Below are 26,460 nucleotides of genomic sequence, written 5' to 3' on the forward strand. Positions count from 1 at the left end.
CATGATTTTTAACCTGTGCAGTTACCCACTCAGAACTGGAACAAATTTGACTGGCTTGCTCAGCGGGAAGCCACGCTGCTGGTTATTTGGTGGCCTATCTGCAAACAGACTACTAAGAAGTTGATACTTCTGTAGCTAGTACGTTTGCTGACAATGAATTAAATATTTAATCGGATTAATTTCTTAACTTTAAACTTCATATAAAAACAATTAAATATAAACTCAATTCTTCTGTTGTTCTAGGCAAGGAAAAATCATCTATAGGAAAATACTTTTACTGGTAGCAACAGATAGTCAAAATATTAACATTGCGTGTGTTTGTAATACACTATTTTAAGTGTGGTTATAAGGAATACGAACTTTTTAATTATCAGAATAAAAAAAAAATTAATCATGAGCTACACTCGAAAGGCATGGTTATATGTTCTGTTAAAGAACGGGAGAGAACAATTCTAAACGCAACCTCTGACATTACTTAAAATCAGAAGTGCGTGCCCTGGAATTGTAACAATTTGGGAGAACCACTAGATTTTGAACGCACATTTTCTCAGTTAAGTCCCAGGAATATGACGTTGCAAATCAAATGACTGAATCAGACTGTACGCACGCCACTAATGGCATACAAAAATGCCATGCAAGGTTAAAAAAAGATTCGGCGGAAGTCATCTTATTTGCATACCCAGAATAACGCACTCTACAACGAGTTCTAAACCTCCGTGCAGAACCAGATAGCTCACAAACAATAAAGTTATTTTATATTTATAGTGACTTACATAACCTGCCTACCAATTTTATAACGTAATTAAAGATTTACGATGGTGTTCTCTCCATAAATGTAAAAGGTGCAATGTGATAGAAAATAATGTTTTTCAAACTGTTTTGCTGTTCCTGGTCAAGCCGAAAATGGTGTAAATGCACCTCTTTCGCGGGGAGGTGTGAACAATTTTTTGTGACACCTATTAGTGGGTGTAATGTTGAGTAAATGTTAGTTAGAATCGTTTTAGCTGGAGTGCTGTTTGAACAGCATAATTTGTTCTCTTCAAATTAAGTATTTATTCTGTAATTTTAGATTGTTGCGCTCAGTTTTATTAATGTAAGTAGATCAACACTGCATGTTATTGACTTTATGGGCAGTCCTAAAATGTATCCACTGTAAATATAATAACTTGCACACCTTTCTAACTGCATGCTCCGACTTTTGAATGTCAGTACTATAATTTTTTTTTATGGTTGGAGGTGTGTATTTCCAGATGGCAGTTCTGTTGCCCCTAGGAAAGAAGTTTTCAAAATCCATTTTAGTCAAATCCTAAAACAATCTGGGAATGTACGCGTCTTAGTCACGGAGAAAACGGTACCCCCCCCCCCCAAAAAAAAAATAAAATATATGTGTAGTTGCCAGTGCTTTAACTTCTACCAAGGAAACCTGGAAAAGTACTATTTATGAGTGCTGACAAATGACACAGCTGTTACTTAGCGTTGTATAAAAGTATGCATCTCCATAATTTCTGAGAGCCTCCCTTTGCTATGTTTTGAGAAGTAGTGATGCATACAATCAATGTAAATGATAGACTTGCTGTACAGAGCTGGAATCTATTTCAAACAGATAAGTACATATTTTGCCACTTTATACACTTGCCTATTATTTATAGTGGTGCTGTATTGTTTCTGTCTCTTGTGTCTCCACTCTGTTTTTTTTCTCAGGGTAGCTCAGGCTAGTTTCAGGGAGGGGGTTGTTGAGCCAGCCCACATCCTAGCTGTTGGTCATCGCCTGAGGTGTATTTCATTGTAATTCCAATACAGATTGCTTTTTGGTGAACTGTTGGAAAACTGACAGACTTGCTGTACAGAGCTGGAATCTATTTCAAACTGATAAGTACATTTTTGCCACTTTATACACTTGCCTACTATTTATAGTGGTGCTGTATTGTTTCTGTTTCTGTCTCTTGTGTCTCCACTGTTTTCCCACCCACCCTCACTGTTCTTGTCTTGGTGTTAGTCTTGGTGGCTTTGAAACTGCCCACCCCTCTTGTAAGTTTGTATTTGGATACTCCTTCTGGGCCTATCTCATTTGCTCAGTCAACTGAGTGCCATACCTCTCAACTGTGCAGATTTTCGCAGAATGTCTAGATTTTTGCCTCATATTTTTGGTCTGTTCCTCCATTCTGGCAAATACCAGAGGACTGAAGTCATTAAATAATGACAAACATTTGAGTTTAAGACTCCAAATCCTGCAGAAAATTCATGCTAATGCAAAACCTATTATTCTATCAACTAAGTTTGTAAGAGCAATATTTAAAATGTGTCCCTATTTTTCCCCCCATCATTTTAGGATTTATATAGATTTTTTGCTCTAGGAGGTTGAGAGGTATGAGTGCAGTGAGATCACAGGCACTCCTACTGTGTACAAACAGAACATTTGAGAAGGACAATCCCTGTAGCCTCTTAATCCTGCTGTGTTCCCTCCCTCATAATATATATATATATATATATATATATATATATATATATATATATATATATATATATATATTCAGCTGCTCTTACTATAACTGTATCAGTTGCTGTTCTGCGGGCTGTTATCTGTTCAGTTGTTCTTACTCTGCACTTAGTACTGCTTGTTAGTAGCCTTCTAATTTAATCCCTTCTGCACTTGTTTTTTAGTCATTTGTTAATTTAATTGCATTTAATTAAACTGTATTTGCCATAATATTGATATATGTGTGCTAGCCTGCTCTGCATTTGAATTGTATTTGCTGCTGTTTTAGCTGCTTTTCTGTTTTAAAAATATATATACATATATATTCCTAGCTTATTTCCTGCCTTTCCTGTAACTTATCTAGTCCAGATACAGACTTGCTGTATCCAGGACTGTTTGTAATCTCCTAAGCCCCCCAAGCCTTTCTGTGTTGGAGGGAAGCCTTCTAGCTTATCAGTGGGAGTGATAAGCACTAGGTAGCCTATCTACCACAGGAGAAGAGGTTTCTGGCCCATAAATTATAGTTTATTGGCCGTTTGGGAAGCTCTTCCATCTCTTTCAGCCTTCTGATTCAAAAGCCTGTGTTTGTGCTTGTTTCCTGCCTTTCCTGTTACTAGTCTAGTCCAGGTACAGATTTGCTGTATCCAGAACTCTTTGTAAGCTTCTGAGCCCCCCCCCCCCCAAGCCTTTCTGTGTTGGAGGGAAGCCTTCTAGCTTATCAGTGGGAGTGGTAAGCATCAGGTAGCCTATCTACCACGGGAAGAGTGGGTTTTGTCCCATAAATTGTAGTTTATTGGCCATTTAGGCAGTTTTCCATCTCTTTCAACTTGCTGGCTTAAAAGCCTGCATTTGCACTTGTTCCCCACCTTTTCTGTAACTAGTCTAGTCCAGGTACAGATTTGCTGTATCCAGGACTCTTTGTAAGCTTCTGAGCCCCTCAAGCCTTTCTGTGTTGGAGGGAAACCTTCTAGCTTATCAGTGGGAGTGGTAAGCACTAGGTAGCCTATCTACCACAAGATGAATGGTTCTGGCCCAGAAATTGTAGCTACTGACCGTTTGGGCAGTTTTTCCCATCTCTTTCAACTTTCTGGTTTAAAAGCCGCACTTGCACTTGTTTCCCACCTTTCCTGTTACTAGCCTAGTCCGGATAGAGAGTTGCCGTATCCAGGACTGTTGGTAAACTTCTGAACCTCACAAGCCTTTCTGTGTTGGAGGGAAGCCTTCTAGCTTATTAGTGGGAGCGGTAAGCACTAGGTAGCCTATCTACCACAAGAGGAGTGGTTCTGGCCCAGAAATTGTAGATTTTTGGCCGTTTAGGCAGTTTTTTTCCATCTCTCTCAACTTTTTGGTTTTAAAGCCCGTGTTTGTGCTTGATCCCCAGCTTTCTCGTAACTAGTCTAGTCCAGGTACAGATTTGCTGTATCCAGGACTGTTTGTAAGCTTCTAAGCCCCCCAAGCCCTTCTGTTGGAGTGCAGCCTTCTAGCTTATCAGTGGGAGTGGTAAGTACTAGGTAGTCTGTCTACCACAAGAGGAGTGGTTCTTGGCCCAGGAATTGTAGTTTATTGACCATTCAGGAAGTTGTCCATCTCTTTCAACTTTCTGGTTTAAAAGACCACATCTGCACTTGTTTTCCATCTTTCCTGTAACTAACCTACTGGAAAGCACTAGAAAGCCTTAAACTGATATAAGCCTTCTAGCTTAAAAGAGAGACTTTGGAGTGATTAAGTATCAGTTTTCTGTATTTTCTTGCTGTACTTAACTGTTTTCTGCCTAAACGCTGATTTTCCAGCACTTATTGTGATTTAAAAGCTTGTTTTTTTTCACATATTGTACTTATTTGACTGCCTGCACTTTTAAAAAGTTGCTTTTGTTTAAATAAATTGTTTAACTGTTGTAGGCTACACACTAAAGTGTGATAGCCTTTTCTGATCACTTGTAGTCATTTAAAGCTGTTTTAAGTGTACTTTTTACTGTTTTTGCCTTATCTTTAAAAAAAAAAATACATTTCTTGTTTCCTGCCTTTCTAAGCTAGTATAGTCCAGTTTTCAGGCTAGCGCTGAATTCAGGGTTGTGTTACAAGTTTCTGAGTTGCCCATACCTTACTTGGATAGAGAGAAGTTTCTCTGTTCACCTGTGAGAGAGGGGAACTTTGAGCAGCCATCTGTCCCTGGAGGAGTGATTCCAGCCCAGAAGTTAGTAATTTAAAAAATACGTTGCATGGTTTTGTGTGCTGGGCAGCACCGGTTAGCTAAGGTTAAATTATTCCTGGCTCTGCTAAGTCTCCTTCAGTTTTTTACTTGAAACTAGTCTAACTCTCAACCTAAGCACTCAAAAAGCATCCTACAGTCCAGCACTTGTTCAGACCTAATAGCAAGCACTTGACTGCCCAGCAGGGCAAGGCTCTTTATCCACCCCTCACCAACCAAGCGAATAAGCAGCTCACCCTACTATTCAGGCATGACCAAAGGGCAACTTCAGGTGTACTCTCCAGTCTAGCTGGTGAATCTGGGTATCCTGAGGCAATGTTACAACTGCCTCATGTACACAGACAGCCCTCTCCTCCTACCACAAAACACTAACATATGTGAGAGATGCAATTATACAGCCAAACTGGAGGCTAAGGTATCTCCACCCAAGACTGGAACAGACAGTCATGAGGAGAAGGTTAACACGTGTACCACACCTCCAGCCTCACATAGACCTACTAAACCAGCAGTGGCAAAAGATACACATAAATACACAAAATCATACTCGGAGGCTCTAAATAAAAACCTGCAAAAGCATCAGAGAGCTCGAAAGCAGATACCCACAAAACCTGCATCTCCTGTCACAAACTAGACAACACATAAAACACAAAATCAATGTGCTGCACAATCACAGCCCTTAAGGCAAAATAACATACCTAACACACTAGTAATAGGTGACTCAATAGTCAGGCACACTGACGCCCCACTCACTAGGCTGGACAAGGAGAAGGTTACTGTTAGCTGCCTGTTGGGAGCCAGAATCCGCCACATAACACAAGCACTCAGGTCACTCCAGAACAAGTACAAATATGACTCCGTCATTGTTCATGTTGGTGTGAACGAACTGAGCCGTACCTCCCTGGACTACATGAAAAGAGACATGGAAGAGCTCTCTGATCATGTAGCCCAGGCGGGTATGACCCTGACCCTGAGTAGCATCCTGCCCTCACCAAGACTGATACCTCAGTATAAAGAAAAAAATGATCAATTTCAACAATTGGCTAAGCTTCTGGTGTCATTCAAAGAGGATCTAGTGTCTGTCAGCCTGGGATGACATGCTCGACAAGCCGCATTGCTTCGCAAGAGACGGCTTGCACCTGTCACCCCTTGGCTTTCGAATGCTGGCCAAGGCTCTTGCTGTCCCCATAGTGCCTTTTTTAGGCAAGGCTCAATATTCAAACCCACCTCCATAAACAGCACAAGTAAAAAACTGAGGGTTATCCTACTCAACGCCAGGAGTTTAAATCTCAAAATGCATGCGCTCGAAGCACTCCTAAGTATGGAGAACGTCGACATATGTGCAGTAACTGAAACCTGGTTCAAGGCTCCAGAGAGCACTCAAGCACTACTGGGCTACAACTCATACCACACATTTCGGCCACAGAACACGGACTGAAACACAAAAGGAGGGGGTGTATCCATATTCATCAAGGATACCCACACCTCCAGGTTAGCAGTGCAGCATGATACCTCTGGGATCATCCATGTGTAACTAACATCGGGCAAATCTGCAATGCAAATTGTGGCCTGCTACAGATCACCCTCCATGACCCAGGACCACCACTCCGCCTTTCTGGAGACACTGGAAAACATGAAGGTCCTACCGAACACCCTGATCTTGGGAGATTTCAATTACCGTACCATTAACTGGGAAAACTACTTGAGTACAAACTCCCAGGCTCAGCGCTTCCTGGAATTTATCAACTCAAATGCCCCAGATCAGCTGGTAAACTCCCCTACCAGAGGCCACAACATATTGGACCTGGTCATCACCAACATGGGTGACAGGTGCTCCGTACCGGAGGTCAACCCGTCACTGGTTAGATCAGTCCATAAACTAATCACCCTAGATGTCCACACCCCACCACCACCCCCATCCAAGGAAACCACAGTGAAAAACTTTTCTAAAGCAAACTTCACCTTACTTAAGTCAGAGGTGGTAAGTTTCACAGCCCCCATGCTAACGGATAACACTGCCCAAGATGCAGAATCCTTTACAATTGCACTCTATGAGCACCTACAAGGATGCATGGATCATGCCATCCCTAGCAAAACCAAGACTCACTCCCCTAAGAGAAGGAAACCAGTCCGGTGGACCTCTGCCATAAACAGGTTATACAACAAAAGGAGGAAACTAGTTCAGAAAAAAAGCAAATCCCAAGAAGGAAAGACATCCTTGATCAGTATCAGTAAGAAACTAAGGTCCCTCATAAAATTATCCAAGGCTAACTTTGAAAAGAAAAATAGCCAAGGACTCGAAAGATAACCACAAAGCCTTCTTTAGCTATGTCAAAAATCTAAGTGGCAACTCGCAGATATGCTCTGAGATAGTGCAAAATAGCACAAAATATACTGAACCTACTGATATTGCCAACATACTGGCAGATAGATTCAGTGCAAACTTCACCTCCCTCTCACCTTCAAAAGGCCCCACAACAATACTGGAAAAGTGTAGTGTCCTGGAAATCACAGAAGCACAGGTGAAAACAGCCCTTTCAAAAGCCAAAAACACAGCATCAATGGGGCCAGATGGTGTCCCAGGCTGCGTCTTGCACGAACTACAGAACAAACTAACCCCCCACCTAAACACCCTGTTCAACCTCAGGCTACGTGCCCATAGAATGGCGCACAGCAATGGTTATTCTGCTCCACAAAGGAGGAGCCACAACTGACCCTGGTAACTATCGCCCCATAAGCCTGACTAGCCTGGTCTGCAAGGCTATGGAGCGCATCATCATGGAACTCATTAAGAAAGACATTGGGAACCTCCAAACACTTGACCTGACCCAGTTCGGCTTTGTTAAGGGCAGATCATGCCTACTAAACCTGGTTGACTTCTTCGAGACAGTTACCAAGGCCATAGGCGAGGGAAAGGTGGTTCACACAGCCTACCTTGATCTCGCCAAGGCGTTCGACACCATTCCTCACTTGGGTATTATAGAAAAACTCACCAGCCTGAACACAAACCCCTGCGTCACAAGATGGGTTGCCAACTGGCTTACAGACAGAACTCACATGGTAAGGATAGCAGGCTCCAGGTCTGACTCTAAACCAGTCACAAGCGGTGTCTCACAAGACTCAGTTCTGGGACCCCTACTGTTTGGAATATATTTCTCAGAAGTACAGGCAAACACAGGAGGACTATGGCTAACCAAGTTTGCCGATGACTGCAAACTGGGAGCCATAATTGACTCTCCGGCTGACACAGACATCCTCCAAAAAGGCCTTACTGAGACAGACACCTGGTGTCAAAGTCTTAGCCTCCAGCTAAATGCCAAAAAATGCATAGTCATCCCGTTTGGGAAAAACAAAACACCCACGAATTACCACATAGGCGGCTGGAAAAACAAAACACCCATGAATTACCACATAGGTGGCAGCCCCCTTAATACAGAAGAGGTAATAAGAGATCTGGGGACCCAGGTAGATAGTAATCTCTCCTTTGACAATCATATTGCCAAAGTAGTTAGGAAATCCTTCTATATGGCCCATGTAATTACTAAGGGGTTCGCATCTAGAAATAAAGAGGTTATAGTGCCTCTCTACTCGTCACTCATCAGACCCATCATAGAGTACAATGCCCCATTTGGGATGTACCTCACAAGACACTTCCAACAGCTTGAAAGACCACCAAAGCACCTCACCAAGAGTATTACTGGCCTCAAACATATGTCCTATGCAGCCCGACTGAAAAAACTCCGGCTGTACCCAGTGGCATATCACTTACTCAGAGGTGATCTCTGCCTGACGTACAAAGCCATGTCCAACTCAGAATTGATGGACATGCTCCACCTAAAGAAATCCAAGTCACTGCGAGCCACGCGCTCTAGTGAGCTAAACCTCACCACAACAATAAATAGAACATGCTGGAGGGATAGATTCCTGTCACAGAGACTCCTCATGCTTTGGAACAAAATTCCTAACTACATTAGGCAGAGCCCATCACTAATACTCTTCAAGAGAAGCCTTGACGAGTGGATGGGTAACAGAAAGTACACTCCTGGGTTCACTTCATTGGCTCTGCTTGACAGAGGCTCAGTTAATTAATCAATGGGGCGGCAAAAGCCGACACACTCTGGCTAGGCTTATAAATGCCCTCGGGCAGATAGCCTAGTACCTACCTATGAACCTATTTCTTGCACAGGTGGAATCCATAGGAAGAGGACACACTGCACCTGTAAATCTGTAAATGTAAATTATATCTACTGAAGTTAGGGAGAAGCATAATTATACACATTACAATACTAAGTAACAGCTCTGGTATTTACAAGTGCAGTGACTACCAATGGCAATCGCACACATTTTTTTTTTATTTCTGGCTTCTATTTTTTTTTTTTTTTTTGTTATGAATATTGACATTCTGTTTCTTATCTCATCATCAAAGCTGAGGGAAGGTATACCATGAAATCTGCACTATACATTTGTAACATTAAACCATGTTTCATTAATGATACAGATAACAGCTCTTTCTACAAAGACAATTTCTAAATCATTGTTTTCAGTGTTTAGACTCCTGGTACTAAATAAAACTAACTTCACCTATGATTTTTTTTGTCTTGTGTATTTTTTTTTCAGGTTTCTGTTAATCTATGGCCTACCCAACTGAAACGTTTCACAAACCTCCTTAAATCCAGAACATTCCATTTCTCCTCTGTATAGCCAAATCTGAATGACATGACACAAATACTCAAGCCATTGAAGGCTTCCAGCTAACTGCTGGCCACGAGAGTTGTATGTAAACGTACTACTAACTATCTTGTTTTGCAAAGTTTTTAAGATGTAGAAGAGAGGTGGTGGTTGTGTGCTGTCATTTATGATGGTTATTAGAGGAATCACCAAACTAGCTAGAGGTTTTTTATTTGGGATATTATTAGAATTTTTTTTCTAGGTGAACACTTTTACATTGTATTGACTGTAAGCTTTATCTTCAGCAAGAGTTCACAGAAAATCCTTTTCACACATCTTAGATGTTTTCATTTCTTCATCAGTCTTCATTTCTTACATCTTATGTTTTGCATAGCACTGGCATGGTGTTGGTAAAATAAGTTTTTATGTCAGTAGTTTACTAGGTGAACTTGCTTCAGTATTGCTTAAATAATTGAAATGTTAATCCTCTTACTGTTTGTTGTACGTCTGTAGGTCTTTCACATATTCCATTTCCAGTGATATCACTGTCTTTCTGTGGCTTGATGTTTTTAGAAACGTCTACCATTTCCGTATCAGAAAGAGATGCTTGGAAAAGTTCTTTATTTTCTTCTCGGATTTTATTGCTTTGAGGTGTCTGTGAAGTAAAAAAAAATCCAATTAAAAGTTTGTCTAACATAGTATAATAAAAAAAGTATATAGTGCTTCAAGTATCAGTTAAAAAATACAGAATCTGTTACTAGCTGCCAGTGCTGGTTGTTTAATATCATTAACAGTACTCATCACCAGTTACAAACATCAGTGATACATTTACACAGGGATGTAGAAATAGGCATACAAGTATTAAAAATAAATCAGTTAATGGAATGTTGTTTAAATGATTTAAATCTGCTTCATACAAACAAAAACAAAATGTGTACAATCGTGTACTTTATTTTATATATGTCTTGACTGAGAAGTCACAAGTTTTCTTTTGTATTGTCAGGTTCTATTCTCTTTTCCTTACGGATGTTTAAACTTTAAAGTGTAAACAGGTAATTTTGTAAGCATTCACAGAAGGTTGGGGAAATTTAATTCTTCCAATGAAATTAGACAACTGTACTGCATCAGTGGCATGGTGTACATTCTGTAATATAAAATAATGGTACACTTGTAACGCAAACTAAAAAGGGGAAATACAATTTACTAGTTTATACCATCTCATAATGAAAAAAAGACTGGGAATTGTTGCACAAAGATAGATCCAATCTGTTGAAAGCTTACTTCTGAAATATACAAAATAATGTGAATCTGAATCATATATTGGCATATTAAGAAAAAAAATACAGGTATATGTGTACATTTTCTCTCCGTGTCTCTCTCTCTGTATTTCAAGAGATGATTGTTTATTAGCATTTCCATGCAGGAGTTAAATACACAAATTTTTGTATTTATATATATACACACACACACACACAAACTGTCAAGGGTTGGAATTTGTTGTGCAATTTTGACTTTAGTCAGATAAGAATGTATGTCCACACACTATAAATGAGGTTCGAAAAAGCTTTATTGATAACATTTGCAAAGCATTACAGATGAAAACTAACTTGCAGGGCATAGCATATTATGCAATCAGCTACAGCTGCCATTCGCTGGCTTCAAATCTATAATTTTTCACTTGATGATTAACTGCTTAATCCTGTCTGAATAATAATATAGCAATAACCCACGCCTGGGTGTGGGTAATGTGGGATTTACCCACGATTGGCGTGGTTTGGTCCCGAGGCCTAAGCCTGAGGGACCAAACAAAGACAACCGTGGGTAAATCCCGCATTACCCACACCCAGAAGTGGGTTATTGCTATTATACTATGACATTATTTAAGAAAAGAAATAATTACTTTTCTTAAATAATGGCATTGCATAATGCCTCTTTACTGCCCTTCCGCAGCTGTCTGGTATCCGCGGCAGTTCTGATGTACTGCACATGCCTACGCAGTTCATCAGAGCTGTGGCCAAAAGCAACGGAGAAAGCAAGATCTCTGTTGCTTTTTACAGTTTTGCTATGTTAAATGGGTTTAACATAGCGAGACAGCTTTAAAATAAGCAACGGAGATGTCCGTTGCTTATTTTAAAGCTGTCTCGCTATGTTAAACCCGTTTAACATAGCGAAACGGTAAAAAGCAACGGAGATCTTGCTTTCTCCGTTGCTTTTATTTTTTAAACCTGTCTCGCTATGTTAAATGGGTTTAACATAGCGAGACAGCTTTAAAATAAGCAACGGAGATCTCCGTTGCTTTTTTTAAACCTGTGTCGCTGTGTTAAACTCTTTTAACATAGCGAGACAGTGTTTTAAAAGAGACTTATACTAATGGAAAAAGTCTGGGCGACCAGACCTTTTTGCATTAGTATAAGTTGATTTACAATGTGCACGCTGCCCAATCAGCGTGCACGTTTTAGAATATTAATGGGGGGTCATGGTATAATAGTACATAACTAAGTCTAGTTCAGGCTGTAATACATTGATTATCTGCACTGTTATTGATAGTATTATCTTCAGAAACTCTTATTTCACCATCATCTGTACGCTTTAATCTGTTAATTGCTACAGTTAGCATACTTCACATTTTCTGGACAAATTGTTAAAATTCTATTTTCTCTTAATGCTTAAATCACCTATTATTCATTTCTCATCCAGAAAGTGTCATTTGGTTTCTAGATGGGTTGTAAAACTGGGATGTTAAACCCATGGTCAGACTCAAATTTGCTCAAGCTGATATCCTTAATCCATTTAATCCAGGTTAGTATCTAACTCTAAACTTTTACACTAAGAACACCTGAGCTTTTCAACAGACATCAAAAATATATGATCTATGTCAATTGTTCAAAATGCTGAGCTGTCAAAGCACAACTGATGATGACAGCATATTGAGCAATCATCTTACCAGAAACATAAAACATTGCAAACAGAAAATATTGCAAAAAGGAAAGCACACACACAAAATGAAAAATAAGTATTAACCAAAGCCCTTCCACTAAATTCAGGCATACTGTGGCTAAATAATGGGACTATTCTGGAAAGTTGTTTTATTTATTTATTTATTTATTTTTTTTAAGCTAAGGTGTAGAGTTGGAGTTAAGGGCAAGGGCAGGGTTAGGGTTACAATGCATTTGTAAGGATGGGGGTGGGGGTGTAAAATTCATCCATTTCAGCTTACTGCTGCCCCTAGAGGTGATGCGAAGTTTATATGCATCATTCGATTCTCGGCTGGAGTGCGGGGAGTGCTTTCTGTGTGGAGTCTGCATGTCCTCCCCACGGTTGGGTGGGCATTCGAAAGATATGAGTAAATCGGCGTGCCTTCGCTGAAGGTTGAACATCAAGCTGGCACCTCGGTATTTGTGAAAATCTACTGCCAATCATTAGTGGATCGGAGTTCCGCTGTGGCGACCCCTAACCGGGAAAAGCTGAAAGACAACAACAACATTGGCTACCTCTTTTTTTTTTTATTTACTACTGGGGATGTACCTTCCCATCCATGCACAAGATAAAAGGTTCGATCCCGACCTCTGGCCAGTATCTACTTAGAATTTGCATGGTCTCCTTGCATCTCTCTCTGGGGTTCTTCCCACCTACCTAAAACACTCTGGATGTTGCAACCTCAAATTCACCCAAAAACTGAATGGAGTTGTTGGCAGCAACCCTGACTCTAGATGAAGTCTATCAAGTGAAGAGTTGTACAGACCAACCATTTCAGGCATCAACTGTGGTGTGCAGTATCCCCTAGATAGGAGAACAGGGATCATACATTGTGCACTGTGATAGGGGTTGCTAGTTAATGGTATAACAACTGTCTCTAGGTGATTTGGTCACATTCACTAATGTTGCCAAAAATGGACATCTGTATTTGCTGGTAATAAGTGGGTTGCTGACCTGGATTACTTTGACCTACACCAAGGATCCATGTTAATGGTTTGAGGGGGTCTATGTGCCTTTCCTGGTTAGTTTATGGCTGCCATAAAGCCCAACAATCCTGGGCCAATAAGCTACTGGCCATCCCTTGTCTAGCTGTCCAGCTTGGGTGACGTGAGATAGCTTTGTTGAGCAAAAGCTGGATGTAAAACCAGTCAACCTACCAAACATGAACTAAGGATTGGTACACTCAGTGTAAATTTACTAACAAGATGCAGTTTGGATGTGGTTGGCATGATGATGAAGAGGAAATTGGACATCCTGGGTATCCAAGGAAAACAGATGGAAGAGTAGTACAATAAAGCCACTTGGTTTGGGATGCAGAATCCACTACTCAGGAAGAGGACAGACTAGAAATGGAGAGGGAATAGTGGTGAAGGGGAAACTTCAAAAGACAGTGATAATTGCAATTAGCATTAATGACAGACTCATGGCAATCAGACTCAATTTTAAGGGTAGAAACCACAGCAGAACCAAATAGCAGATGCAGCAAGTTTAAGGATAGGTAACATTTATCATCTCAACCTATATGCAACAGCAGGGTTGTGACTGCATGAAAAATAGTGCATTCTGGCAGCAGGTGTAAGACATACTAGATAAAGCAGGACAACATGAGTTGGTGTTGATAATGTAGGACCTGAATGCTCATATTGAGCAGACAGAACAGGGTATGAGGACTGCTTGTGTCCATATGGGTGGGACATCAGGAATAAAGGAGTGGCCAAGCTAGACTTCTCTCTGGCAGATATCATGATAGTTTCCAACACTTAATTCAGTAAGAAAGAGACAGTGACAAGATCACATATAAGGCTGGCTAATACATAACTCAGGTAGACTTTCTTCTAGTAAGGAAAGAGCAGTGGGGTAGAATCAGTGATTGCAAAGTCATCTCCAGTGAAATCGTCAGCCCACAGTATAAATCACTGGTGGCCACAATCAGCTGCAAGCAGTGGTCAGAGAAGGCTCTAAGGTCAAAAGACACTAGGCTTTAGACCTGGAAGTTGACTGGTGCAAAAGCACAAGAATTCAAGAAAATACTCAGAGCTCTAGCATCTCAAGAGGAAAAGGAAACAGATGGAACCAAAGAAGAATGGTTGCACCTCAAAACAGCATGTGTGAGTACTATAGAAGGGATATGCATCTGAGACAGATATGGAGATAAAATACACAAGGAAAGCTGGTAGTGGAGTGCAGAAGTTCAGGAAGTGTTAAAAGACAGAAGGAGTGCAAGAAAAAGTGGGAGATATCAGGCTAAGAAGGAATACCGGTTGGTTATCATAGAGGATAACAGAACAGTTGTAAAAGGAAACAACAAGGCATCAAAGGCACTCTGGAAGGACTGCACGAAAAAGTGGGAGATATCAGGCTAAGAAAGAATACCATTTGGTTATCATAGAGGTTAAGAAAACAGCTGGAAAAGGAAAAAAACAAGGCATCAGAGGCACTCTATCTGCTTCTGGAAAGTGACTCAGCAGATGGCACAAAAGAAAGTATATCATGTTGCAAGGCAGTAAAAAGTTATCAGACATCTTTCATAAGGGATGCCGACAACAACCTGCTCACCAGTCCACAGGACCTCAAAGGCAGATGGAAGGAGTACTTCCACCAGCATCTGAATGAAGAAAACCCCACAGAAACTATACTGCCTTAGACAATATCTACAGTGAAAGAGGAATAAGAGCCCACCGCAAAAGAAGTAAGAACAGAACTAAGGAAAATTCTGTCATTGAAAGCAGCAGACTCAGATATGGTCACAGCAGATATGCTAAAGATGTTGGGTGAGTTAAGACATAACTCCAGAGGGTACTCATAGCAGTATGTATAGAAAGGTCTTTCATAGGTGAATGGAGAATAAGCATTCTAGTGCCAGTGGACAAGAGAAAAGGGAACAGATTTCTGTCACACTGCATGAAAGTGCTGATGAGTGTGATTGATAAACAAATACACAGAGAAACAAAAAGTAAGATGTGAAATGAGCAGTTCAGATTCAAATCAGAGTGAAGTACAACTGACCTAATGTTTGCAGTAATACAGTTGAAAGAAGCTAGAGATGAGGAAAGAGTCTAGTTGGGCAATCCTAGACTTGGTGAAAGCTGTGACAGTGTCAGACTAGCTATCTGGAATTTTGTAAATAATCATGTCATTTGTGAATATTAATATGATTCATATGCTTGTCTTACAAATGTAATGTAAAATAATCATATGTTATGTGTACATTGAACTACTGGTGCAGAAGTGTGTGTTGAACAGGGTTTGTAAGTTACTGAGCTTCAAGGATGTGTCTCCAGTGTACCCTACTGGAAAAAAAAAAACAGAAATGTATATAAACTATATACCTGTGCAAATCTATATTTTAATAGCAGAAACTGGAACAGTTAACTTGCAAAATTTCAAGAAAATAAGCTGAAATTAAAGTGTTTTACAATTGTGTTATCTCAGTTTTTAATGCAGCAAGCAGACACAATGTCTAGAGCTAGAAGTTTTTGTAATGTCTTGAAATAGAAATAATTACTAGGTTTCAAATGTAAAAGTGTTTTATTGTATTATGACTTCCATGTTCTGCAAAGTTCTGAGAGATGTGTACTTCTCACACAGAAATGTTAAAATTCTGTTAGTATCTGTTTAGCCTGGGAACTGAAGTCAGGTGACAAAGGGTGATGTCACCCAAGCTAACCCAGCAGTAATGTTTATTATTAATTTAAGAACTCTCTCAGAGATAAACTTTGCATTTTGTATCATGTCTTGGACCTAGAAACATCCACTCAGCACTTCTGCCTGCGTGTTGTCTGTAAGACTTAGGGCATAGTATCACTCTCTTAGATATAGATAGGAATATAATAAAAATTAGTTTAGATGTTTTCTGTATTTATTTGAGACTGTCCTGCAATGTTATTTTAAAATATTTCCTGTGATTTAAAACTCTGAAGTAACTGTGTCTGTTTTCTGAGGATAGTCTTGTTCTTTTATTATTTATTATTAAATATAAATATATCTAAACCTATCTTTGTGGCTATTTGTGAGACACATCTAAGCTCTTAGAGTACTTGCATATGTATTTGGTGACACTGTACAGGCCACTCCTAATAGCCTGGTGCTTGGTCAAAAACTACCATTTGGATAATAGTAACATTACACAGTAGGATTGTTGTCCTTTAGTAAGGGCCTTAAAAAAGATGATAAGGGCTTCTGGTGGCAGTGATAACTACCTTATAGTCTGGGCATAAGGAGGCATAGCTAGTAAACCTGTGCCAACATTTCCCAGGTGCGTGTTTGTGTAAAAATCAAATCTCAAAATGCGTGCGCGCGTGTGTGTGTGTGTGTGTGTGTGTGTGTGTGTGTGTGTGTGTGTGTGTGTGTGTGTGTGTGTGTGTGTGTGTGTGTGTGTGTGTGTGTTTTTGCATGTGTGTCAGCTACTTGGGCAGGGACATGAAGCACTGGTTGGACAGAGAGAGTGTTGGGAGTACTTGGCTTGGACCCTGGCTAAGGACTCAACTCTATAGCTGTGCCAGTGGGGAGTCTTATTGTGGATCTGGAGAGAGAGGGAGAAACCAGCCCTAGACTGACTGTGATATCTGTGTGCTCTTAAGGGAAATTGTACTTTACTGTGTGTGTACTTGTCATCCTCCCATTGTGTAAATCCCTCACTGTTGCCAGTGGTGAGGATCGAGGTTCCTTGATTACTGGGCCAGTGCAGCGGTGTCAAAAAAAGCAAATGACAAAGTCATAATAAGCTGATTTGGGCAGTCCTGTCATGGTTTGATGTCCCAGAAACTTTGGTAGGATTAGTGCAGACTATATGCAAAGATCCAAGGACACAAATGACGATAGCATTTGGACTCACAAAGTGGTCTCCAGTAGGAGTGAGTGTGCTTCAGAGTTCAGTTCTGAGTCCACTTATGTTCATATTGGTGATGGACTACATTAGCAAACAGGATGGAGAGGACAGATCAATAATGCTGTTGTATAGGTGCATAGTATTTACTAGGTTATTGATTCTTGAGATTCTTTAGCTGCCTAGTCATACATTCCCATTACATTTTTAGCCCTAATATTTTAATTGCAAATAACCCAGAGACAAGCAGAACATTTACATGTTGCCCCCCATCCATTTTGTGGACCAAAATTACTACAGCACTCAACTTTCCTCACTTGTCTAGAGGAAAGCAGTTTTTAGTACTTAATAAATAAGCACCTATCCAAGCATGTCTAAGGGTTAGCTCCCAGTGATTTCTCCTGTCTACCTGATGAATCTGGGCATCTTGGGGCAATGCAGTAATTGTCTCGTACACAGACAACCCTCTCCTCTTACCACCCAGCACTACAACCTGTGAAAGATGCACTTATATAGCCAAACTGGAAGCAATGCTCTCTTCACCCAAGACTGGACTAGACAGTCAAGAGGAGAAGGTAAACACTTGCACCACACCACACTCATCACATAGTCCCTCAAAACCTACACCACCAAAACACACATAGAAACACAAAACACACACCTACATTCATGGAGGCTCTCAATAAAAACCTGCCCAAGCATCAGGGACCTCCAAAGCAGAAACGCAAGCAAACACTACCCCGCAACACAACCCAAATGACACATAGCTCACAAACTCAGTGTGCCACTCAACCACAGCCCATAAGGCATAACATACCCAACACTCTAGTCATAGGTGACTCTATAGTCAGGCACACTGATGTTCCACTCACCAGGCTAAACAAGGAGAAAGTTACTGTCAGCTGCCTGTCAGGTGCCAGGATCCACCACATAATGCACACACTCAGTTCACTCCACAACAAGTACAAATATGACACTGTCATTGTCCATGTTGGTGTGAATGACCTGAGATGCACCTCCCTAGATGACATGAAAAGAGACATGGAGGAGCTCTCCGATCTTGTAGCCCAGGCAGGTATGACCCTAGCCCTGAGTAGCATCCTGCCATCACCCAGAATAATACCACAGTACAAGGACAAAATGATTGACTTCAACAATTGGCTAAGCTTCTGGTGTCATTCTAAGGGGATCCAGTATTTGTCTGCCTGGGACGACATGATAGACAGACCACGATGCTTTGCCAGAGATGGCCTGCACCTGTCACCCTTGGGATTCTGGATACTGGCTAAGACACTTGCCACCCCTATAGTGCCTTTTTTAGGCAAGGTTCAAATGACAAATTCACCACCGTAACAGGTACAAGCAAGCAAAATCTGAGGGTAATGCTACTCAATGCTAGAAGTCTAAACCTCAAAATGCACTCACTCGAGGCACTCCTTAAAATGGAGAACATTGACATCTGTGCAGTGACGGAGACCTGGTTCAAAGCTTCAGAGAGCACCCCTGCATTACCAAGCTATAATTCATACCACACCTTTTGGCCAACTAACCTGGAATGAAGCACTAAAGGTGGAGGCGTGTCCATATTCATTAAGGATATCCACACCTCCAGGCTAGTTGCACAGCATAATGCATTCGAGATTATCCAAGTGCATCTAACTCTGGGCAAGACCGGAATCCAAATTGTAGCTTGCTACAGACCCCCCCACCATGCCCTAGGATTCCCACTCCTTATTTCTTGATACACTGGAAAGTATTAGGGTACAACCCAACACCCTAATAATTGGCAATTTCAGCTACCCCACCATTAACTGGGAAAACTACTCATGTATGAACTCTTTTGCTCAATGTTTTCTGGAATTCATAAATTCCAACACCTTGGATCAACTTATTCACACCCCCACTAGGGGCAGCAATATCTTAGACCTGGTCATTACCAACATGGGCAATGTTGTGGTGTTCCACACCAGAGGTCAATTCCTCGTTGGTCAGATCCGACCACAAGCTAATCACCCTAGACATCCACATCCTGCCCCCACCCCCAATTAGTGAAACCATCGTAAAAAAAAAACTTCTCCAAAGCCAACTTCACACTTCTTAAGACAGAAGTGGCAAACTTCATGACACCCATGCAGACGGACAGTAGAGGTACGACTGCTGAATCCTACACAAATGCACTTTATAAGCACTTACACGAGTGCATGGATCATGCTAACCCTAACAGAACTAAGATGCTATCCTCCAAAAAAAGGAAGCCAATCTGGTGATTCTCTGCCATAAACAAACTCTACAACAGAAGAAAGAAACAGTTGCAAAAAAGAGTAAAATCCCATGACTGGAGGAACTCCCGGGTCAACCTCAGTAAGAAGCTGAGATCCCTCATAAAATCCTCCAAAGCTAGCTACGAAAACAAAATTGCCACTGACTCTAAAGACAACCACAAAGCATTCTATAGCTATGTCAAGAATCTCAATGGCAACACTCAGCTCTGAGTTACAGCACAATGGCACTAAATATACAGAACCAACTGATATTGCCAACATCCTGGCAGATAGGTTCAGTGCTAACTTTATCCCCCTCTCACCCCTAGAGCGCCCATCTCTATACTGGAAGAATGCAAAGTTCCTGTAATCATGGCTGCACAGGTAAAAAACACACTCTCCAAAGCCAAGAACACAGCATCCAATGGGACCTGACAATATCCCAGGCTGCGTTCGACATGAACTACATCATGAACTGGCACCCTACCTAAGTACCATGTTCAATCATAGCCTCACCTCAGGCTTTGTGCCCACTGAATGGTGCACTGCGATGGTTATCCCATTTCACAAAGGGGGAGCCACGATGGACCCTGGGAACTGCCACCCCATTAGCCTGACGAGCGTGGTCTGCAAGGCCATGGAACATATCATCATGGAACTCATAAACAAAGGCATTGGTAATCTCCAAACTCTGGACCCTACCTAGTTTGGGTTTGTAAAAGGCAGATCATGTCTCCTAATCCTGATTGACGTCTTTGAAGTAGTCACCAAAGCCATAGATGAGGGTAAGGTGGTTCACATAGCTTATCTAGATCTCGCCAAGGCTTTCAACACCATCCCCCACTCTGGAATTATAGATAAGCTCACTAAACTAGGTATAAATCCCTTTGTCACAAGATGGGTTGCCATCTGGCTCATGGATAGAACCTGCACTGTGAAAGTAGCAGACTCCAAATCCGACTTTAGACCAGTGGCAAGTGGAGTACCACAGGGTTCAGTCCTGGGTCCTCTCCTGTTTGGTATCTACTTCTCTGAAGTACAGGCTAACACAGAAGGTCTTTGGCTAACAAAGTTTGCAGATGACTGCAAACTAGGAGTCATAATCGAAACTCCTAACGATGTGGACATACTACAAAATGGCCTCACTGAGACAGATGCCTGGTGTCAAAGCCATGGCCTGAAGCTCAATGCGAAAAAGTGTATTGTCATCCCCTTTGGTAAAAACTCTGCACCCATAAACTACCACATAAGTGGTAGTCTACTTAATGCCAAAATTGTGATAAGAGACCTTGGGACACAGGTTGACAGTAGTCTCTCCTTTGATAATAACATCACCACAGTGGTCAGGAAATCCTTCTACATGGCTCACCTCATCACAAAAGGTTTCTCATCCAGAAAAAAATAGGTCACTGTTCCCCTCTACTCATCACTCATTAGACCCATTATAGAGAACAACGCGCGTTTTTGGTATGTACCTCACAAGACATCTACAACAACTGGAAAGGCCACAGAAATACCTCACAAAGAGGATTATTGGCCTCAAACAGATGCCCTATGCAGACCGTCTCAAAAAACTCCATCTTTACTCCGTCGCATATCGCCTACTCAGAGGCAATCTCTGCCTAGCATACAAAGCTATTTCAAATCCAGACCTGTTGGACATGCTTCAATTAAAGAAATTCCAATCCCTCCGAGCTACATGCTCTAGGGACCTAAACCTTGTCACCACAATAAATAGAACATGCTGGAGGGATAGATTCCTGTCCCAGAGACTTCCCATACTCTGGAACAGACTACCTATCCATGTCAAACAGAGCTCCTCATTAGCACTCTTCAAGAAAAATCTTGATGATTGGATGGGAAATAGGAAATTCACCCCAGGGATCACTTCTGTGGCTCTGCTCAATAGGGGCACAGGAAAATAATTTTCTTGGGTGGCGAAAGCTAGGGTACCTTTTTGGCTAGGCTTATATAGGCCCTAGGGCTAATAGCCTAGTACCCACCTACGAACCTATAAATCCATGACAGACAAGAGTGCTAAACCAGGCATTAATTTGTAGTCACACATCCATTCATCCAGATTGTATTTGAATATTATAAGAGAAGGGCTTTGCATTATGTGTAGAGGAAGGCAATTTCAAAGAAGTGATATTCTGTGATATTCTCTGTGATACATATTTATTCCTCTAAAATGTTCTATTTATGTTACAAAAGGGATTGAGGTGTCTTCAGTGGTGTTTATACCCCTATTGGACTTACAAATGTGCAGTAAATGTGAGATTATGGTCTATGCTGAGGTCAGTACATGAGGCAGAGACTGCCTCTCAGTAGACTGTATGGCATCAAGAAGAAGGAAAGGGCTTTGAGACAGTTCACATAGTTTTTCTGATTTAAACCCTTGATTTCCTTACTAAGCATTCAGGATGTGTCAGATGTTTTTGATACATACCAAAGTGGACATTATACTCAATTATCATCATGATGAGTGTAGAATACAGTGAAATGATCACATCCCTGGGCCTGAATGCCATACTCTTGGTAATAATTTCTGCAATAGAAAAAGGACTCTCTTACAAAAGTGGATATGTGGTGATTGAAGGACAGTTTATTGTCTACATAGGTTCGCCGGTCCCTAACCCAAGTATCAGATTATAGGGGTGTGTTGTCAATGTGATAGTTTCAAGGGACTTCTTACTTGCCAAAGGATACAGTTATACAGTTCTTGGCATTTAGTTTTAATCTATCTTTCTTCTGTCAGCTATTAGCTCAGGAGAAGCCCTCTTGGAGGATCTTGGTGTCCTCTGGGTATTTTATATTGGTGCCAAGTTTACAGCAATCTGCAGATTTGGACAACCATAAACCTTTAACAATATCTGTGACGTCCGTCCTCTGGACCAGTGATCAAGGAGCCTCAATCCTCAACACTGACACTGATGGGAAATGTTCATTGTTGCTGTTGTTGTTGTTGTGTCTTTCGGCTTTTCCCAGTTAGGGGTCGCCACAGCGGAACTCCGGTCCGCTAATGATTGGCAGTTGATTTTTACGTGCTGAGTTGCCAGCCCTAACACAGCCTTCAGTGAAGGTATGCCCATTCATGCATGTATCCCCGCAGAAGACGTTCTATCTGAGAGTCAAACCGGTCAGCGTCTTACTGTGAGGCGACAACGCTACCGCAGCACCACCAGAAAAATAAAGACAGACTGTATTTTCAGATGCAGCTCTCTGTACCCAGTACAATTTCCCTTAAGAGCACATAGATAATGCACACTCCAGTGCTGGGGCTAGGCTTTCTCTCCAGGTTCAAATAAGACTCCCCACTGACCACTATAGAGCTGAGTTCTTAGCCTGGGTGTTCCACGCCAAGTCCTCCACCACCCTCTCTATGAAATCAGTGCTCTCAGTGTCCCTGTTCAAAGTAGCTGTCACATGCACTCTCTTTGAGATTTGATTTTCACACATACCCAGCCACCTGGGAAAGGCTGGCACAGCTTACCCACTCTGCTACCCCTACCGAGACTATAAGGTAGATCTGCTGTCACCAGAACACCCAAAGCCAGCTATTATAAGGCTCTTACCAGGGTACCCAATTATACTTGGTAAAATTAATACTTATACAAATGGCAAATGGTAGTGTGTAGTGTTTAACCAAGCAGTAAGACTTTCAGGAACATGGAGCTACAGTGCTATTAAATAAATGCAAAACGAAATACATTACTTACTCCCATAGGTTAAATATTTTCTAAAAGACTAGCCACAATGAAAGGTTTAGATATATTTAATAATAAATAATAAAAATACATGAAAATACTGAATATCTATTTACAATACACACCAGAGTTTCAGTCACAGGAAAAAAAAAACAACACAGATGGAAAAATCGGACATATACAGAAGAAATTACATTTAGTTAATCTCACTGTATTTTTCTAAATGACTGAATAATTACTGTTCCCTAGTTACTTACTAAACCAAGGCAAGTTGAACATGGTGAATGTCTTGTCAGGTCCAAAAACAGAGTGCACACCTCACATCTCTCATGAGTATTCAAATACAATTCCAGTGCTAACTACAGAATGACATCACATTACCTGACTCTGTGGTCCCCACACTCCCCTCTCACTATAAACTGCGCCAGGATCTGGCAGTGATGTGTCATAGTACAGACATAGAATGTTAGCTAAGGTTTATTATAGCATCTGGAAACTCTAGAACAATTCCAACAATTCCAGCATTCCTGCACAAACTAACAAGTCATTCTCTGGCACACCAGGGTAGTAATTAGTTCACCACTAAGGACAATACGGCAGCATCCCAGCTCAGGCTTTTCACAGACATTGCATCTCTGGCTGCATTCAGACCTGTGATATAAAATCTTTATGTCCTAAGCCAAGTCATTTAATTTCAGGTTAGTTTTCTTAAGATTAGCTGGGCTGAGCTTAACCACTTACCTTCCAATAGCTTGTGTGTAAAATATATACTTTTCATCAGTTAAAACATTACAGCCTAACATACATGTATATTTCTTTTCTGTCCAGCAGAACCCACTGTTGATACATTTTAACACAAGCATCTGTACAAATCAGTTTGATATTCAAATGACATATAATTCTTTAGAAAACTCCAGCTGGCTATGGTGGCATATGTTACACATGCACTGCCCTACTCCCGCTGGCACTACCTCACAACATTACAATATCTTTGACTCCAATAAGTAAATGACAAACAGGAGTGGCCTAAGGTCTGAACCCTGGGGTATACTGAAAGTATGTCATATATTGTGACAGTTTTTGGAGGAGGTAGAGCATCACATCCTAAATTTTTGTATTCTGTTTGTGAGCCAGTTTGCTATCCAGTGATTTACATAGGAATTAACATTTAGCTGGATTAGTTTATCTATGATACCAGCATATGGGACAGTGTTGAATGACTATGTGAGGTCTAGATATGCAATGCTTACTGATTTGCCCTCATCCAGTGCTGTAACTTACTCAAAGAAGACAACTAGGTTAAGTAGGCAAGATCTGTCATTGAAAATCCATACTGGCTTGGATTAAGAATTTGTAGGTTACGTATGTGCATATTTATTAATTCCATACTGATCTTTTCCAAAGCCTTCCAGATAAGGGTGGTCAGACGTATGGATCTATAATTTCCCAGGTCCATTGACACCCCACATTTGTGCACAGGGATGATAGCTGCTGTCCTCTATTTGCACAAAGCCTCTTTCAAGCTTGACAGTGATTATTTTTATTTTATTCATTTTACATTTGTTTAACTGGAGAGTCCGACTGGGTATAAATCCCATTTTCAGCCGAGGCCCAGGGAGAAAAGCTCCACAGAGATTAATACAGTAAATACAATTCACAAAGCTCCACAAAGAATCATACAGTAAATCTGATTCACAAATTAATAGAGTATAGTACAGCTTCTAGAAGGTAGATTTCTGCAGATATATAGAGCTGAGTATATTTTTCTGCATTATTCTGTATTATAGAGCTAAACTGTTGCTTAGATATCTGTTGTCTTAGTGTTCTGCAAATATACAGAGATCAGTATATATTTTTTGGGTTTTATAATTTGCACTCTGATTCCTCACATCTCTGTTGAAACTTTCTTCCCCACCCCTCATTGTGGTTTCTATTGCTTGTGTGTTGTTAACTCAAGGTTCCCTTAATTTGAACTGTTAATAGCAGCAGTCTGCATTTAAAGTGGAACAGCCTTACAAGACTTTCTGCAAATATATAGAGCTGAGTATATTTTTCTGCATTATTCTGTATTATAGAGCTAAATTGTTGCTTAGATATCTGTTGTCTTAGTGTTCTGCAAATATACAGAGATCAGTATATATTTTTGGGTTTTATAATTTGCACTCTGATTCCTCACATCTCTGTTGAAACTTTCTTCCCCACCCCCTCATTGTGGTTTCTATTGCTTGTGTGTTGTTAACTCAAGGTTCCCTTAATTTGAACTGTTAATAGCAGCAGTCTGCATTTAAAGTGGAACAGCCTTACAAGACTTTCTGCAAATATATAGAGCTGAGTATATTTTTCTGCATTATTCTGTATCATAGAGCTAAATTGTTGCTTAGATATCTGTTGTCTTAGTGCTCTGCAAATATACAGAGATCAGTATATAGTTTTTGGGTTTTATAATTTGCACTCTGATTCCTCACATCTCTGTTGAAACTTTCTTCCCCACCCCTCATTGTGGTTTCTATTGCTTGTGTGTTGTTAACTCAAGGTTCCCTTAATTTGAACTGTTAATAGCAGCAGTCTGCATTTAAAGTGGAACAGCCTTACAAGACTTTCTGCAAATATATAGTGCTGAGTATATTTTCTGCATTATTCTGTATTATAGAGCTAAATTGTTGCTTAGATATCTTTTGTCTTAGTGTTCTGCAAATATACAGAGATCAGTATATATTTTTTGGGTTTTATAATTTGCACTCTGATTCCTCACATCTCTGTTAAAACTTTCTTCCCAACCCCCTTAATTTTGGTTTCTATTGCTTGTGTGTTGTTAACTCAAGGTTCCCTTAATTTGAACTGGTAATAGCAGCAGTCTGCATTTAAAGTGGAACAGCCTTACAAGACTTTCTGCAGATATATAGAGCTGAGTATATTTTTCTGCATTATTCTGTATTATAGAGCTAAATTGTTGCTTAGATATCTGTTGTCTTAGTGTTCTGCAAATATACAGAGATCAGTATATAGTTTTGCGTTTTATAATTTGCACTCTGATTCCTCACATCTCTGTTGAAACTTTCTTCCCCACCCCCTCATTGTGGTTTCTATTACTTGTGTGTTGTTAACTCAAGGTTCCCTTAATTTGAACTGTTAAAAGCAGCCGTCTGCATTTAAAGTGGAACAGCCTTACAAGACTTTCTGCAGATATATAGAGCTGAGTATATTTTTCTGCATTATTCTGTATTATAGAGCTAAATTGTTGCTTAGATATCTGTTGTCTTAGTGTTCTGCAAATATACAGAGATCAGTATATATTTTTTGGGTTTTAAAATTTGCACTCTGATTCCTCACATCTCTGTTAAA

At 40.6% G+C, this 26,460-nt stretch overlaps 1 protein-coding gene across 1 annotated transcript in view; it reads right to left on the reverse strand.

Moving 5' to 3' along the window:
* Positions 1–26,460, reverse strand: part of LOC122805298 (girdin-like) — a 1,431,879-nt gene that overhangs the window by 217,068 nt on the left and 1,188,351 nt on the right. The window contains exon 23 of the mRNA XM_044075386.1: positions 9,843–10,004. Coding sequence (XP_043931321.1) covers positions 9,843–10,004 — 162 coding nt within the window. The remainder of the gene's footprint in view (positions 1–9,842; positions 10,005–26,460) is intronic.

Source organism: Protopterus annectens, chromosome 6.part1 (genome assembly GCF_019279795.1).
Source record: "Protopterus annectens isolate FY-2018-M chromosome 6.part1, PAN1.0, whole genome shotgun sequence".
Taxonomy (NCBI): Eukaryota; Metazoa; Chordata; order Ceratodontiformes; family Protopteridae; genus Protopterus; species Protopterus annectens.